The sequence below is a fragment of the Otolemur garnettii genome, unplaced genomic scaffold (assembly GCF_000181295.1).
Source record: "Otolemur garnettii isolate 467f Iridium unplaced genomic scaffold, OtoGar3 scaffold00001, whole genome shotgun sequence".
Classification (NCBI taxonomy): domain Eukaryota; kingdom Metazoa; phylum Chordata; class Mammalia; order Primates; family Galagidae; genus Otolemur; species Otolemur garnettii.
This window is the reverse complement of record NW_003852396.1, coordinates 23,753,814-23,772,324: the sequence shown is the minus strand read 5'-3', so window position 1 is coordinate 23,772,324 and position 18,511 is coordinate 23,753,814. Positions and strand designations below refer to the sequence as shown.

General features: G+C 47.9%; 1 protein-coding gene across 1 annotated transcript in view; it reads right to left on the bottom strand.

The window, feature by feature from the left end:
- The window catches only part of TENM4 (teneurin transmembrane protein 4), a 398,484-nt gene that overhangs the window by 47,265 nt on the left and 332,708 nt on the right, over positions 1-18,511 (bottom strand). The window contains exons 17-21 of the mRNA XM_023510159.1: positions 17,417-17,678; positions 14,627-14,894; positions 11,120-11,263; positions 8,024-8,273; positions 5,336-5,356 (exon numbers count right to left, since the gene is read on the bottom strand). Of these exons, the coding sequence (XP_023365927.1) occupies positions 5,336-5,356; positions 8,024-8,273; positions 11,120-11,263; positions 14,627-14,894; positions 17,417-17,678 (945 nt within the window). The remainder of the gene's footprint in view (positions 1-5,335; positions 5,357-8,023; positions 8,274-11,119; positions 11,264-14,626; positions 14,895-17,416; positions 17,679-18,511) is intronic.

Genomic DNA, 18,511 nt, shown 5'->3' with positions numbered 1-18,511 from the left:
GTGTGCCTCCCAAATCGAGCTGTCAATAATGACAGGAAGCGAAAGGATTTTTGTTTTGCCAGTGTTCAGCTTAGTGCTGTCCAGTCCGTTGTAGCCACTTATTTTAAATAGATGGAGTCTCTGTTTTTAGATTCTTTATGTGGTATTTTCACCCAAATTACTTTGCTTTTCTTTTACTTCTCTTTTGGGGGTGGTGGTAAGAGGACATACTCTGTTTATCTTGAAATGTTCCCTGTGACTTACCCTATAATGTAGCACAGATTTAATCTTCCCAGATAACGCTGATTCTGGCTGAATTAAATGCAGTGACCTTAGATCCTGCTGTGTAGTGTGAGGGCATCCTTGATCTTTCTGCTTTCCCGATGACAGCTGGGAGGTGGGGCGCTCACTTCATTTCTTTGTCCATCACTCATGATAAACTGGTGCTATCTACCTTGGCAGAAAATGGTCCCCGAGGGGGTATAGTGAGGGAGGGGCCTGTCCACTTAGATTAGTCCCCTGAATTTCCAGTTCATGTCTCCCTGCACTGGCCCAGAGAAGTGTCACTCATGTGGAATTTCTCAGGTCAGTAAATTCCAGGGGTGGGTGTCGTGGGCAGGATTCTCCTAGTCTATAAGATGTTTGGCTGCATCTTTTGTACCCAAGGACAGATTTGAGGTCTGCTGGTCAGTTAAGTGTAAGGGAAGGGAAGGAAGGACTAGCTTTGAACTTGTTCCAATTAGACCAAGTCATCTAAATAGTTCAAGTTGTAGGTCCCTCAGCGGTCAACCTTCTAAGCTCCTTGTCTGCTATACTCACAGGATTATCATTAGGAGCAAATGAAGTTATACACCTCAACAGCCCTTTCTAGTCTGTGCAGTTCTTTGAACATTCTTCAGCTCGCTCACTTCTTCCTCATGCCACCTACTGCTGGGAGCTGAGTCCAGGACATCTGTCCAGACCTCCACCAGGCTGCAGTGGCATCACTGGGCAGAACAGAGCTGCAGGGACAACTGCCACTGATACAAACACACCCATTACCACCATGGCTATTGATTCTGTCCTGGACATTGTGCTAACACTTGGCACATGTGACCTCATTGTCCTCACAACTACCAGACAAGGAAGGTACCTTTCCTCACTATATCTCGGAAAACTGAGACTAGGAGAGGAGAAGTGACTAGACTAGGACCACATACTCCTACGTAGCAGGATGGAATTGGACCCAGATCCGCTCCACTTTGACGTCTGTGTTCTTTCTGCTTCTCCACACTGCTGCTGAGGGCACCTGCTCATCTCCTGAGACGCAGCTCCAGGATCACCTCATCTGTGATACCATTCCTGGACCCCCACTTCTTCCTGGCTAGCAGAACTGGCCACTCCCTTGGTTGTGTCTCTGCTAGAACCTAAGAAGTTTCTATTTTCAATATCTGTAGTCCTTAAGACACTTTTCTGTTATCTATCTCCTCAATGAAATCTGAAATCCTCAAGGGCAGGGACTGACTTTGAATCCCGGTGACTCATACTGGGCTGATGCAGATCAAGTCCTCCAGAAAGTTCTGATCAGTTTTTGGATGCATGTGTACCAGTCTCCCCGGCTGGGGGTATATATAGGATATGCATGCAGTGCTAACAGTCTTAGGGTGATGATTCTCAAGCGTGGCTACACGTCAGAATCACCTGGAGAGGTTAAAAGAAACGCATTAACTGTAAGTATTGAAGGGCCTGGACACCTGTGCCTTTGAGATCTCTGTAGATAACTTGGAAGTACAGTCAGATTTGGAAATCACAGCTTTAAAGCTGTGCTTTTCAAACTTGAATGTGCATATGAACCACCTGGAGACTTTGCTAAAATGCAGGCTTCAGTAGTTCCAGCGTACAGAACTTGAGAGCCTGCATTTCTAATGCGCTCTTAGGGATTGCCAACTCTGCTTGTCTGTACTCTGGAGAGCAAGGCCTTAGAATACTCTGCAAGTCATAAATGCTTTCAGGGCATGAGATGGAAGGTGGCCTACGGCTGAGACCTGGGGCCTGGTTGTGTGGACAGGGAGCATTTCTAGGATAGGGACCGTGTCTGATCCATTTCCTAGTACCCTGAACGGGGCGGGGGTGGGCACAGAGTAGCATCACAGCTCTATTTCTAGAGTTTTCCATAGAAATCCTTGAGGACCCATATTCTTTTACAGTCCCTGAAATGACCTTGGTCCCTTTGGAAATGACACAGAATCTAGAGGCCTTCAGGGTTCCATTCATGAGGTTAATGGGCTAAAGCAAGCTTCACTCTACCTTCTTTCTAGATGGTGCAGGGAGATTCCCAGTAGGAGCTGAAATCCCAGAAGTCTCTTGGGATAAGAGGTGGTTTCAATGAGAATTGAACTGCCTCATGCAAAGGAGTGTCCTTCAACCATACTGAGTGGCGGCCCTGGAAGGATCAGAACTAGTAGGAAGAGCTTGGGTGTGGGAGCCACACAGATAAGGGTTCAAATACCAGTTCTTACACCTACTTGGTTAAGTGATCTCGGGAAGATTGCCTTATTACTCTGAGCCTCAGTTTTTTCTTCCAAGAAATGGAGATAATCACACTTACTTCAAAGGGTTACTTTGAGGACAAAATTGCATGAAGAACATAAATCCCTGAGCATAGTGCCCGTTCCATTAAAAAATATAATGGCTGAAAAATGGTAGCTTTGAAGCAAAGTCAGTCACCTTAAGAAACCTCCAGAATATTTTGTGCATAATAGAAAAGTTAAGTATATGAGACTTAATATTGTCCCATCCAACCTTTTTTCTGGGGCAGTTAAATGCTCTTGTGTTCAAATGTGCTTCTGAAGGAAAGGCTTCTAACATCCCTCCATGACACTGGGGAAGAGATCTGGGAAGAGGCAAGGATGCTTGTTTCCTGAGGGGACCAGAGGGGAAAATGCGCAGTGGATTTGGGGTCTCTGTACAGAGCACGCCATGTGGAGTGCTGGCCTGAGGCTAAGAAGGCAAAGGCAGAGATGGGCCTGCCCTGGGGGAGCACAGCACAGGCTGAAGTCACCAGTTGCGGGGCCAGATACTGTTACTGGAGCTGCTGAGACCATGAATGGATGAAGAGGACAACATTCTAGGATTTCTTTAAACAGCCTTTAACACTGACTAACGGGGACACTGGGGCCCCGAGAGAGGAAGGAATTTGCCAATATACAGGTGACAGTTAAACTAGAGCTGGAACCCAGCCAGGTTTCCTTCTGTCTCCTAATTGCTTTTAGAAAACTGGAAGGCAGAAAGCAACTTTTTTTCTCTTCTACTTTGGCTCACTTTAGAAACAGTTTTTAGCACCCAAGAAAACAATGAATTGAGAGAGGGCAGGAAGCTGGCTTTGAAATCATCCTGTGAAATGTATCAAAAGGTCACTGAACATTAGAAATAAAAGGTTCCCAAACCAGAACTCTTTCGATTTAGAGATGGTGCGACTAGGAACCAGGAAAGCTAGGTGCCCAGCCTGAGGCTGCATGATGAATGCACAGCAGGGGAGCCCCCGCCACCTGTCACTTCCCAGCCGTGTCCCTCTGTGGCATAGCTGGTCCCAAGCAGCCACCATCCCTGATGGAATGTCTCAATGTTCAATGCTAGGTTTTAATGCAATATCTTCACGTGTGCTTCGGTGTTTTCTGTTTAACTAAAATTGGCACCTATGAGTGTGGTTCAGTACCATCCACACAAATCTCCTTGCAAATCTTTCAGATTTCAGTGTCAGGAAAAATATTTCTCCTCTGAGCAGTGGGCGTATTTCCCATTTCTGATAATGTAAACTATGAAAATAATCATTTTCCTATTTACTCTGGCTGTCAGATCAGAGGCTAATCTGATGTACAATCACATATATGTGCTTCCTCCTTTTTTCTTTTGTTACCAATGTCTATTTAATCTAAAATGTGTGTCTTTGGATGTGAAAGGACTCAGTTTCTTTTGGGGGGAAAGATAGAGGCATCATAACCATCATCTTACAATAATTGTTGTTATGATAACAAATGACAATAGTGTAAATGACACACAGCATGTATTGCTATTACTACCACTGCCACCGCCACTATTACCACCATTTCTGGAGCTCCTCCTAGTATCTGAAATGTCAAACCCTCACAAACACCCTCTCTGAGCCTTATAATAATGCTCCAAGAAAGGTTTTATCAACCTCATGTTAAAAACTAAAGCTCAGAGAGATGAAGTAATTTTTTCAAGGCCACACAACTGAGAAGCTTCAGTTTTCTCATCTGTAAGTCGGATGTGATCATGGGTAGGTACCTCACAGGGTGGTTTGGTTATTAAAAAAATGCTACAATCCGTGTAAATCACATAACCCTCTCTCTGCTACGTAGGAAATGCTCTATATAGGTCAAGTATTATTACCTTGCAATAAGATGTAGGATTATTATATGAATGATATATCTACATACATAGCAATAGATGTAATTGTCACTGGATTTTGGGTCTGACTTTTCCACCATCCCTAAGACCTTCTTTCATCCCACCTTAGCACCACTGCAGATGCCACTTTGATGTGAGGCACATGTGGATAACCGAGAGCCACTTCTGTGGCCATGCAACCCTGTCTGTCCACTGTTACTTTTCAAGTCATCCTGAAGTGTATGAGGTTGGGGGGGCTCTGGGGTGACCGCTGCTCAGAAGTCAGCTGAGTGCCACAGTGACAAGTGCTGCTGACAGGCAGACCTTTCTCTCATCTGTCTGCCTAGACCTGCTTCTGCAGGCTGCGTGTCGCAGTGAGCCTGTGTGACAAATGCACTCTGCAGCAGAGTTCCTATCTGGGGATTGCTCTCCACAGGCAGCCTCTGTGGGCTGTTCTGTCCTTGCTGGCAAACCTCTTGGTGGGGTCGCCTGGCATCCCAAAGCTGAGACCTTGGGAATGTCCCCGGAGGGCAGATGTGAACTCTGCCTCCTTCCAGATTCTTCACCTGATCAAGATGTTCTCAGGACTTCCCGTCATGACTGTCACAGTCATTCAGCACAGGAGGGATGACATTCTCATTTATTCTAAGGATAAGCAGACTGTGGCATTCACATTACTATCGCAAGGCTTCAATTCCTTCTCCTGGTCCTTCGGTCCGTCATGTCTGCAGACTACCAAACAAGCTGCCTCATTTTGCTACAGATTTAAGGAATTCAGGCTCTCGCCACCCCCCCACCCCCCAACCATCATTGATGAATTCCTCTCATCGCAACTGATTACCCCCAATCAGTTCCAATCACACAGGATTATTTTCCACGGAACCGCTGAAATTGACACATGCAGCTTATCATACAGCATGCAACGAGGCAGGGGAGAGTCGGGAAGATTCTCCACTGGTTGTCTTACCTATGTTTGAAATCTTTATTTCTGACAGAAGACAGGAGAGCAGGGAATAGAAGAAAGAATGAGGTGTTAGCAGCAGGGTTAGAAGCATTATTAGCAGCCTGAAAACTTGACAGCAACGGTACTGTACAATACCATAATAAATAAAGACTTAGCAGTATGACACTGATGTATTTTCTATTGGATATTACTTGTCAGTGAGTTCACTTACAAGCAGCTACATATCACAGAAGAGGCATGGTTTCACCTGCACCGCTACTGCTGACTTTGGGGGAAAGAGGACTAGGTTGACACATTCTGCTGCTTTAACACAGGCTAAGTCAGAGATGGGAACAGTGGATTTTCCTTCCTGGACAGACACACACCCAGAGATACATATGCTCGCTGCTCTGTGTCTCTATCTGGATGCCCCCCTCCTTACAACGAGTTATCCAGACCTGGGTGGCCTCCCAAGGGCCTCCTCATAATGGGATATGGAGTTGAGGATGTGCTATAATGAGAAGGGAGGGTGTGACTCAGAGTACCAGGCCTGGGGGAAAAAAAGACTGGGAGAAAATATGTCAAAATGATAATTTACTGTTAAATCTATTTTTTTTTCCTAAATTTCATTTCTCCCTTCCCTGCCCACTGTCTCACATGATCTTCCCAACAGCTGTGGGAGGGAGGCAGGGAAAATGCGATTTCTTATTTGAAAGATGTGAAAATGGAGGCCCAGAGAGGTTAAGTGACTTGTCTAAAGTTGTATAGCTTCTCTGCCAAGGTGATCTGACCCTAGCCCAAGGCTTTCTCATCATAGCAGGCATATGCAGCTGACTGAAGCCAATACACTCAAGGGGCTTCTTCCTCCACACAAGTCTGTGCCAGTCAAACTCAGAATAGAGAAGAAAGGCGGAGAATATTCCACGGGTTGCCTGATTCTCACGCAGCCTGACATCTGATCGCCTGTGAGCCCACATTATGTTCCTCTGAGCATGGGCTGATACCAAGACTTCTTTTTAGGGCCATGATGGAGGTTGGGCAGTGAGTGAGCCTTACCCACCTTTCACGTGTACCCAGCAGGGGGAGATGCTTTCAGTGGGGACTTAGCTCCAGGGAGTATCTCATCGAGGTACTAAGTTGCAGGGGATGATTCTTTGGCCAGGCAGAGCTGTGGAATGGCTTTCTTTCTTTTTTTTTTTTTTTTGAGACGAAGCCTCAAGCCATCCCCCTGGGTAGAGTGCCATGGCATCACGCTCACAGCAACCTCCAACTCCTGGGCTCAAGCGAGTCTCCTGCTTCCGCCTCCCAAGTAGCTGGGACCACAGGTGCCCGCCACAACACCTGGCCATTTTTTGGTTGCAGCCATCATTGTTGTTTGGCGGGCCCGGGCTGGGGATTCGAACCCGCCACCTTAGGTATATGTGGCCTTAGCCACTTGAGCCACAGGCGCCGAGCCGAATGGCTTTCTGAATTTGGGTCCATCATTCTAAAAGCTGGATCTTGAACAAGTTCTTTTCTTTTTTTTTGAGACAGAGTCTCACTATGTCACCCTTGGTAGAGTGCCGTGGCGTCACAGCTCTCAAACTCCTGGGCTTAAGTGATTCTCTTGCCTCAGCCTCCCAAGTAGCTGGGACCACAGGTGCCCACCACAGTGCCCGGCTATTGTTCTGTTGCAGTTAGCCTGGGCCGGGTTCGACCTTGTCAGCCTCGGTATATGTGGCTGGCACCGTAACCACTGTGCTATGGGCGCTGAGCCTGAACAGGTTCTTTAAACTGCTGAGCCTCCAACTTCTCATTTATTACAGGGAGATAATCATAAATGCCCCAAGGAATTGTTATACTTGGCAAACAGCAGGAGCCCAACAAAGTGAATTTCCTTTTCCCCTGCCCACTTTGGGGAAAGACTTTCCAGTTCAAGGGTCTGTCCTGCTCACATAGACCTGAGCCCAGGAGGCAGGTGGATCCCATTTCCTAAAGTGCTTGTGGTGGAACTGGGTGGAAGGGAGAGTGGGACTGTGCTGTCTCTAAAGCACAGTTTCTCTGTGACCCCACAGCCTACCCTATGACAGTGCTCTGACTGTAAAATCATATGACTTAGGGAGGGATACAGAAAATCCAACATATCTGGTGCTTCCCTGAGCTCTAAGTGTAGCTGTACCTCATCACTCAAGGTCAGGATGGGGAAAGGCTGACACCACTCATTCTGCAGCTCTCTAGGGGCAGAGACGTGCTGCCCACCCTGGGCTCATCTCCCTGCTGGTCAGTTGAGGGGGAACGTTCCCAACTTTGATGAGTGTTAATAGCCCAAACTTGGCAACACTGCCATGGGGGGCCTTGTCCGTTATGCCTCCCTTGTTCTTAAAAAAGACTTATGTGGGGGCAGCGCCTGTAGCTCAAAGAAATAGGGCGCCAGCCCCAATGTGGTGAGTTCAAACCCGGCACCGGCCAAAAACTTCAAAAACAACAACAACAACAAAAGATTCATGTGACTAATTCTCATCAGTTTAGTGCAAGAAGACAAAAAGAAGTTTCCTAAGAGTCTAATTTTGGCTGCTAGCACCCTTCTATGTCATCTGGCTACTGGGGACATCTCACCATCCCAGGACTAGCTTGTCTTCATTGCAGTGGGCTGGGAAGGGGGAAGTGCAGTCTGAGAGGTGAGGCTCCGTGCACGATGCAGAGGGGCCCACAGGATGGCAACACTGTACACACCTCAATTCCAGGATGTTGGTGACATTCCCAGAAGGGAAGATCCTTCGGATATAGTTGAAATCACCCACATAGAGGCTCCCGTCAGAGCCACAGGTGAGGGCCACTGGAGCCAGGAGCTTGTTGCCATCAGCAAGGCCATTGCAGCTGGGGCAAGAGATGCTTCTCCGGCGCCCATTGCCCATGACACTCCCGATGATGGGGGGCTGCTGCGACACAAACTGGTTCTCCCCGTTCCCTTTGTGCAGGATGCCTGGGATAAGAATAGAACAGGATCACCTGTGGAGCAGACATAGGTCTTCCTTCCTGTGGTGGGCCACAGAGTCATCTTGATTTTTCAATGCCTGCAAAGTCTCCTCCAACCATTTCCAGGCCCATACCCCAAGGCTGTACCTCATGCCCACAGTGACACCCAGAGTGTCCCAGATAGGCCATAGAGATTTGCTGATTCCATTCTCACCACAAGTCTGCAAGGCAGGCACTGTTGTCATCCCTGTTATAACAGGGGAGCAGCTAGATGGCTTCCCCAGGCCACAGAGACTACGAGCAGAAGAGCTGCCAAGCTGGGCTTATAATCACCGCAGCACACTGCCTCCCGGTGGGGCCGCCGTGTCTCACACACCCAGTCCACAAGCCCCGTTACAGCATGACTTCTTTTTTTTTTTGAGACGGAGCCTCAAGCTATCCCCCCTGGGTAGAGTGCCATGGCATCACACTCACAGCAACCTCCAACTCCTGGGCTCAAGTGAGTCTCCTGCCTCAGCCTCCCAAGTAGCTGGGACTACAGGCGCCCGCCACAACGCCCGGCTATTTTTTGGTTGCAGCCATCATTGTTGTTTGGTGGGCCCGGGCTGGGGATTCGAACTCGCCACCTTAGGTGTATGTGGACAGCATGAATTCTTTACGGCACCTCCTTGTTTTTTAATTGCTACCATATCAAGTGTGGAGCCTGTGTCTTTATCCTTCCTGTCTCCCTAGTGCCTAGCACAGAACCTGCCACAGAGCAGACACCAGCACATGTTCACAGAAACGAATGAGTGCAGCTCACAGTTTCTTCTTGTCCAGGCAGAGTCGAGACGGGTTTTTAATGGACAGGCAGATCCCAGGTCTGGTAGAGGTCTCTACACTGCTTTAATTGCCCTTGGGCCTTGGGTTCCCCACAAGCAAAATGAGGGAGGGACCTCAGGGACTTGTAAACTTTGTCCCAGAGTGCGCTGCTTGCTTTCAGCCCAGACCGTCCTGCCAGCTGCATACGGTCACGGCACCCTCTGCCTCCCGCCTCTCTGCTTCCACGCTGAAACCTGCACGGGCTTTGGCTTTTATAGGTCATAAGAATCTCCCCCTAGCTCTCACCTCTTTATTTTGTCAAAGCTGTCCTTTAGTGAATGGACAGAGTTAATTTTTATGTAGTCCAATCAGCCACTTTTCCATATTAAAGTTTGTGCTTTTCTTAGCCTTGAGGAAATACTTCCCTGAGATTTTAAAGGCACTCTTCCATAGTATCTTTTATCAATTCAAAGGTGTTATGTTTCACATTTAGATGTTTAAGAAAACATCTCAATTTATTTTGTATACAGTGTGAAGCGGGGACTTCATTCAATTGGTCTCCACATATTGAGCCAATTTTCCCAAAACCAGTTTCTAAAACATCCATCCACTCTGTGCTGATACGTGATGCTACCTCTACCGTGCACCAAGTTCCTATATATACACGGTGTGTGGCAGAAACTCCTACTCACCCACCGATAGCCATCCCATCCCCGCTTGCTTTTTTCTGCAGTGAGGGAACCTCTGATATTTAGCTGAGCACGTGACTACCCAGAACAGACTACGATCTCCAGCCCTGTGGGCAGCTACGCCCGTGACTAAGTTCTTCTGGTCGGTGGTGCGTAAGTAGAAGTGGTGTGGGAAGCTGCTGGAAGACATCTTCACGATGGAAAGGACTTACTCTTTGCCTTTTCCTCCTCCTGGTGGGCTGACGTGGTCACTGTGGACCATGACCTTGGGCACGAAGGCCCAAGTTGGGCAAGGACAAAGGGAGCCTCGCTTCTGACCTGCGGCCCAGGATGAGCTACCTCCAGACTTGCAGGTGAGTGAGAGACACACTTTACTTGTCTATAATTCTATCATATTGGATTTTCTAATCCTCAGAGCCAAACCTACTTTTAATTACAGCTTACAGGTCAATTTCTAAGCTCCATGTCCTAATCCCTGCGATATTTACCTGTCCTTGTGCCAGCACCACAGGGAATAGACAATATGGTTTTCCCAAGATAGCGTAATATCTGGTGAGCTTTTCTTTGCTCTTATTTTAAAGACTGCTTTAGCTATTTACAAATCTTTATTCTGTCATACGTTTTGGAATTAGTATACGAATTTCCCCCCCTGAAATATGCTGCGGCTTTGACACATGCGTTTTGGGATTAGGTAGGAGATATTTGACAACATGACCGTATTGGGCTGTCCCATCCTGGGTCATGGTCAGAGTGAGTCATCGATCTGATCACGTTGCTCACGTGCTTTAAGCCTCTGGAGGAAGTACACAGTCCTAATCTGCTTACCCTGGACTCCAGCTGCTCATGCCCCAGCTTTGGCTGTTCCTTCAACTCAGCCTCTGCTCAAATCACAGGGAAACTTCTCTCCACTCTTCTTTTAGGTTTCAGTGCTTTGGTACGTACTGTACCCTCTGCCTAGAAGGTTCTCCCTACTTGATACACAGGGCTAGTCCTACAGGCACTTTGAGACTCAGTTCCAGAGTTCTTGGGGGAGTGACGCCTTGATGAACCAAGAGGCTGAGGGAGGTGCTCCTCTTTTAGGCCCCACAGTGTCCCTCTGTGATGTCATGGTCCATGGCAGAGCATTTTTATTAGTCTCCAACCAGGTAAAGTCTCAAGGCCTTTCATTTCTGCATTCCCGGTGGCCAGCACAGTGACAGGCTCAGAGCAGCTGTGCAAGCAGCATTTGTTGACTGAGCCTTCTGACGGATCACACAGGGGACTATGGGCCTCGAGGAATGCATTTGTTCTTTGACAGGGCATTCAGTGATGTGAGCCAAGGTCCTACCCTGGCCTGGCACACGGCATCCCATTATTCACTCACCACTTTGAATGTTGAGGGCATGATGTTTGTCTAGGCTCCATCCTCCGAGCTTGGATGCATCGATTTCATAGCCCTGCAGTACTGCTGTTCTTTTTTCCCATAGGATCAGGTCTGGGCAGGATTCATACTCATAACCCACGGAAACTGCAGGTCACAAGAGGAGCAAAATGAGTAAGTGAGTTCTCTACTCTTTGGTTTTTAGACCTGCAGGCAAGACCCCTGCCTTGTCTTTTATAGAAAAGGGAAAAAAATTTCTAAGTGGCAAACCATGAGCCTTAGTAACCTTTGCTTTTTTCTGAAGAGTAATTGTACATTCTTGGAAAACATTAAACAAATACTTTCAGATACTTTAAAGGACCCAGGTAAGTCAATTCCAGGGAAATAATCTTTAGTATAGAAAATATTTCATATACAAAAGACTTCAATGCAGCATTATTTACAATAGCAGAAAATTAGAAGTAACCTAAAGGTTTTAGGCAAGTGTGCCCACTTCAAGAACATTATAGAACCACAATGGAAATTATGGTTATGAATTACGGTTATGAAGGCCAAGTAGGGACACGGAAAATGTTATGGAATAATGCTCAGTTGAAAAACTGGCTTATACAATAATCTGCATTTTAAAAACTACATGTGAAATAACAAAACAAATTGAAATGTCAATGAATAGTTGCATTTCTTACACGATTACATATGACCTTTTTTTATTTCTGTTCAATTTTTAAACTTTTATTAATAAACATGGTGTTTTTCTTTTATAAAGAAAAAATATAAAATCACTTATATAACAACACACAGAAAAGGTGCTCAGTTGGGATACTTTTAAAGCTAGAAATTGCTTTGAGTTTTCTTTCTTTTTTTCATTTATTTATTTTTTAGAGACAGAGCCTCACTTTGTCACCCTTGGTAGAGTGCTGTGGTGTCACAGCTCACAGTAATCTCCAGCTCTGTGCCGTGGCGTCACAGCTCATAGCAACCTCCAGCTCTTGTGCCGTGGCATCACCGCTCACAGCAACCTCCAGCTCTTGGGCTTAGGTGATTCTCTTGCCTCAGCCTCCTGAGTAGCTGGGACTACAGGCGCCTGCCACAATGCCTGACTATTTTTTTGTTGCAGTTTGGCTGGGGCCGGGTTCAAACCCACCACCCTTGGTATATGGGCCTGGTGCCCAACCACTGAGCCACAGGCACCGCCCTGCTTTGAGTTTTCAAAGCTTGAAAATCTCCTGGTTTCACTTTTGTTTCATGAATTCAGGCCCCCTTAGAAGGTCATTGGGATGAAAGCTAAACATGGTAGGTTTGAGCCTGGGTTTGTAAAAAGTTGTGTAACACATTTATGGAAAGAACCTACAGAGACAGGAATGCCATTTCCTCCAAGCTTCTTTCTGTGCTGGTGCTGTTTTTCCAGTGGACAATACCCTACCACATGTTCAAGACAGGAATGAACAGCCGGGAAGCCCCTTAAAGTTTCCTTTCCATCTGTGGCAGTAGGAGAACAGGCCAGAAGATGTCCCTGTGACCTCTTCCCTATGACCTTGAGCTCCTTTAGCAGCCACTATGCCTCCTGCTAGTCACCTGTGATCTCAGGGCAGAGATCCAGCCCAGACCCTTCCTTCCCTTTCTAACTGACTGGTGGACACTAAATATGCTCATTTTATCTGAAGAGGTTATGAGGCCTCATTTTTTAAAAGAGATGATAGAAGTGGCTGGAACTACAGAAGGGATCATGAATAGCCACAGAGGGCATCTTGGCTCTGAATGTGCCCTTATGGGGTGGGGGGAATGCAAATCTATAGGAAAGATCTGGGATAAATCCAGCTCTGTTTCCTCCTAGTTATACATCCTTGGGAGGTCCCCTCCCTTCTCTGAGCTTCAGCTTCCTCATGCAGAATTTGGGGCTAGCAATTTCTGACTCGCAGGTGTAAGGATTAAGTGAGATGCTAACGTACAGGGGGGCACAGCGCTCAGAGCAGCGGCTCAGTGGATGTTCTTTTATTTCCTTCCAACCTCCCTCTTTCTCTTCTTCCCCCATCCCTCCCTCCCTTTCTCCTCTTCCTCCTCCTCTTCTTTCCTAAACACAGTATTCTTCTCTGCATCCTCTTTCTACCTTTTCTGAATCAATAAAGGGCATAAAATTGGAGCAAGGGGCTCAAGAAGAGAAGAGATTTGCTGGGCTCTCACTCTTTTTTTTTGTTGGAGACAAAGCCTCAAGCTGTCCCCCCTGGGTAGAGTGCTGTGGCATCACAGCTCACAGCAACCTCCAACTCCTGGGCTCAAGCGAGTCTCCTGCTTCAGCCTCCCAAGTAGCTGGGACCACAGGCACCTGCCACAGTCCCCGGCTATTTTTTTTGGTTGCGGCCGTCATTGTTGTTTGGCAGGCCTGGGCTGGATTTGAACCTACCACCTTAGGTGTATATGGCTGACACCTCAGCCACTTGAGCCACAGGCGCCGAGCCGGCTGTTACTCTTAAGTGCTTGGTGGATTAGCCCTGCTAACAGCGCAGCTCAGAACCCTTCTAGCGACCCTGCACTAATTCAGAAGCACAAATGAGTACAGTCAGCCCTTGCAAGCACAAAGTCCAAGCAAGCCTGGGACTCTCGGTGAGGCTATAGCCAAACTCTGTTTCATCTCACAGAAAGACAGCAACAACAGCAACAGAGACCAGCCTCTCTGTAAGTAAGGTAAGGAGGCCAAAAAGCATTTCTGACGAAGGAAGAATCTTAGCTCCTATAACTCAAAAAAATTAAAGGAAGGGCAGTGCCTGTGCCTCAAAGGAGTGGGAGCTGGCCCCATATACCAGAGGTGGTGGGTTCAAACCTGGCCCTGGCCAAAAAATGCAAAAAAAAAAAAAAATTTGAAGGAACTGTTTTTCAGCTCCCTATTTTAATGGTTAAGTTCTGGCAGGAAGGCTGTGAAATGGCCAGGCAATGTTCCCAGGGCCCTGCCTTTGCAGTGCACAGCCTCTTGCAGCCATCACATGCCACCACAGTGCTTTTCTTTTCTTTTTTTTGAGACAGAGCCTCAAGCTGTCCCCCTGGGTAGAGTGCTGTGGCATCACAGCTCACAGCAACCTCCAGCTCCTGGGCTCAAGCAAGTCTCCTGTCTCAGCCTCCCAAGTAGCTGGGACCACAGGCGCCTGCCACAATGCCCGGCTATTTTTTGGTTGCAGCCATCACTGTTGTTTGGTGGGCCCGGGCTGGATTTGAACCCACCACCTTAGGTGTATGTGGCTGGCACCTTAGCCACTTGAGCCACAGGCGCTGAGCCCACCACAGTGCTTTTCAAGGGCCACTTTGGTTTTAAAGCTTCATTTTAATGATCAAAATTTCCACCTTCATGACTTTCAGACAATCTTTTAGGGCAGGGATGGTCACTGAGAAGTCTTAGAGGCCAAACAAGCCTTGGCTATATTTTGTCTAAGAGGAGGAAGGGAAGATGAAGAAACCAGGGAGGGGGAGAGAGTCCTCCCTCCAGTTGTACTCTCTGAGTCCCTCAGCCGGGAGGCTTACCGAAGGCTTCCGAGAGCCCGAACACCTTCTGGTTGTAGACATCTGTCTTGTCCCAAATGAAGTAATAGGACAGGTCTGGGGCTGCAGCAAACCACTTCCTGAAGAGGCGGCCCTCCACGGCTACCATGAGGTGCACCTTCATGAGGTTGAAGGGGATGGTGGGGTGGGTGAGGCTGATCCTCAAGACAGACTTGTAGCCGGGGGTCCTGCTGCTCAGGTAGCTCAGCTTCATCTTGCAGCCAGAGATAGGGATCTCCTCCTGCAAAGCCTGGGAGCAGAGACAGAGCGAGGCAAGTGATGGGCACCGAGCCCAGAGTGGGAGGCTGGCCAGGGCCCCGCGGACTCTGTGTTCAGGAGGCAGAGAGCGCGCAGAGGAGGGAGGATGAGAAAGAGAAAGAGGAGACAAGAAAGCAGAGGGGGAGGGGGACACGAAAGAGATGAGAGAAAGGATGGGGAGGAGGGAGACAGGTCGGAAGGCAGCTCTCGTGTTGCATGACCCTGCGTAAGGCTCCTCACTTCACTGGACCTCAGGCTCCTCCTCTGTGCAGAGAGAGGACGGTGCTCACTGTGCTGCATTTCTGAGAGGAGCATATGAGACAAAGCACATGAACTACTTAGCATCACGGAGCCCCTGGTGCACCAGCTGCGTCCTAGAAAACTCAGGAGACCTTTGAGTCTTAGTTTCCTCACTGGATTAGCATGAAGCTTGAGTACGCGCATGTGTGCAAAGTGCCTAGCAAATGAGTGTTATCGGGGGACACCGGTGTGCTGGCAGCAGGGGACCAGGAGGAATGTGGACAACTGCCTAAGCAAGAAGGATGGTGCCCCTCTCAGAACTGTGCTGAAGTTAAGATCTGTTGGAAGAGGCATTCCTTAGAGGAGATAACACATACTAGGAGATGTTGCCCAAACCAGTCATTATGCGGAGCTCGGAGCACAGCCTGGCTACTGGCCAGGCTGACCTGCAGAGAGAGGCTGACCTGCACACACAACTGCTAAGCACACTGGGTCCCAGCTTCAGTGCCGTGTTGGATGAACAGGGTGGTGGGCAGGCAGCTCTACTGGGCACAAGGGGCTTAGTTCTAGGACGGGAAGTTTAAACGAATGCCGGGGCGCTAGGGGACATGGCAAAAGTGGAGAACTTCTATCAGCTTCATGCTCTGAGTTCTGTTTCAAGAAAGGGATGTTTGGTCATTTGGGGCTAACATATCTATTCAGGGGACAATGATGACTCTACCCTTGTGTTCACAGAGGAACTGGGCCTTTTTCATTCCATCCATTTCATGGAAGGGTATGAATCCTCACCCTCGCCCCACTGTCTTGAACATGGGAAATTCAGGTATTAGGCCTCAACCAAGGCAATCTTCCTAAATTACAGTTTACAACTTCTAGGCAAAGCAGGCTCTACACCTGCTGAACCACAGGCAGGCCTGTGGTTCCTGATGCCAGTGCCATCCTGATGCTCTCATAAATATTTACCTTCTCTAATGTACCCTTTAAAATTTACATCTCCCAGCACCTGCAAAGGCCAACCAGCAATAGTATTGGGAAAAACCCATGAGTTTGCTCTTGTGTTTTTCATAAATCTGAGAATAAGTAGAGTTTGTGCCCCTACTGAGTAAGCAGGCAGCCAGCTCGGGAAGCCCTGTTAGGAGGGTGCAAACTTTACCCTCATTTGTTCCAAAGTCCCTGCTCCTGGGAAAAATGTCTAGCTGGAGCTGAGCAGCTGAGCCAGGACTGAGTAACAAATTACATCTCTCCAGCAAGCTCTGTCTCCACTGACAAGCATTTCATGAGAAAGGTCAGCCTGGCAGTTGAGACACTGCATGTACAGGCCCTGAATCTCTGAAAAGGAGAGAGGTTTCAACCTGCAAGTGCACTGAGAATTTCAAAATGGTCCTATTTCCTTCTTGGGGGCTGGTGTTGGAAGCCACTCAACAGGGTACGCGTGGAGAGAGGTGTTTGCTCAGCCAGGCATGGAATATACACACATAAATGTATCAACTCCTGCTCTGCCAGCGTCGGCAATCCATTAACAGGAAGTTGTCATGAGGCAGGCCAGATGACCAAGCTCCTCCTGGGCTTCTGCACTGACATCACTCCTCTTCCTCAGGCCTTCGTTTCTGCCATTAGAAATTGGGCTGGGGACAGTGGAGGAAATTTAACTGGTAGAGCTTTGTTAGATCAAAAAAACAAAGAACCAAAAAAAACTACTTTAATCTTTCCCAATTACTTCCCTTTAATGATAATTAAGTAAAGCACTTGCATGTATAGATTTGAGCCCAATAATCCTTAATTGGCAGGAAGGTAGCTCGTGTTCAATAGTCTTACTAAGAGCTATAATTCATCGAGTACTTATGAGGGGCTAAGCATCTCACACACGTTTTTCTCATTTAATTTTTATTATAACGCTCACTGTTTGAGATCCTCTGGCCTATTCCTCGTGGTAGAACCTATCATTTTAAGTAATTTTAGCAGAAATAACGAGAGAGGGGACACTAGAGGCTGAGGAAAAGGAAAGGGAAAGTGAACTGAATGGCAGAGTGGGAAGGGGGAGGGAATTTATCATCAGCTGGAGGGTGCCAGGTGGTTTCCTGGGGCTCCGTGTTTCAGGTGTCCTCACATCCTGATGTCACGCCCGCTATAAGATTTGGTGGCTGGACACAAGGCGGGCTGAAGGGTCTGACCCAGGTCCCACAGAGGTGTGGTCTCTTTCCACTATCTCTGAGAGCCTCCTCCACCCCCAGGTGAAATGAAAGCCTGGTGAGATGCAGTCAGGAAGGCTGGTACCTGAATTTCTGGCACGATGGGGCCTTTCTCGGCACAGGAGCTGGCGAAGGACGTCAGGGGGGATGGAGAGACCACAGGGTTGGGGCGGGCGAAGGTGCTCAGGTCGCAGCTGGGGATCTCGTTCTCCTCATGTCGCATGATGATGGTTTCCATGACAAAGAAGCGATCCCACGGCAGCCAGAGGGTGTGCTCCTGCGTGATGAAAGGGGCCCGCTCGAACCGCAGGATGATGGAGATGCCGCCATTTGTGACCAAATCAAAGCTGCTCAGACGGGGAGGGTTGAAGGGAGAGGAGGGGGAGCAGGGAAGGTGAGAACCGGGATGAGGAGGACAAGAAGGAGAGACAAGAAAGGAGAGGAAATTACACCAAAGGGTCTAAGCGAAAGCATTATTATGTTTTCTTTTTTTGTAAAATGACTTATCACAGAGAATTTGCTGAAATTAACCACTGCTAATGGAGAGCCACTTGCTGGGATCCAGGACAGCTGATGGGTCCTCTGCTGCAGCATTCCTGGTACTCAAGGCCTTTCCACTACACTGGAGCTAAAGTCCAGGGAAAAGTCAGCAGAACAAAGCAGAATAAGCCCTGACCTAAGCCTAGTCCTGGCTCTGCCTTGAATTACTGTGTGATCTCAGGTAAGTTACATAACCTCTCTGATCCTCTATTTTTTATCGTACAATGCAAAGGCTCAAATGGATTGTTCTTAAATCATTTTGATTCTCTAACGTCACAACAATTTTAGTTCTGACTCTGATAGATTATTCAATGAAAGGCTTTGCAGTTACAAAACAGCTAAGTAGTTTAGAGAAGGCACAATTAGAATCATAGGATCTGGCTGGGTGCAATGGCTCCTGCCAGTAACCACCGCAATTTGGGATGCTGGGGTAGGAGGATCACCTGGAGGCATGAATTTGAAACCAGCCTAGGCAATGCAGCAAGACCCCATCTCTGCGAAAAATTAAAAAATGAGCCAGGCATGGTGGTGTCTGCTGCATTCCCAGCTACCTTTGAGGCTAAGGTGGGAGAATCGCTGGAACCCAGAAGTTTGAGGCTGCAGTGAGCTATGATTAGGCCATTGCACTCTAGCCTGGGCA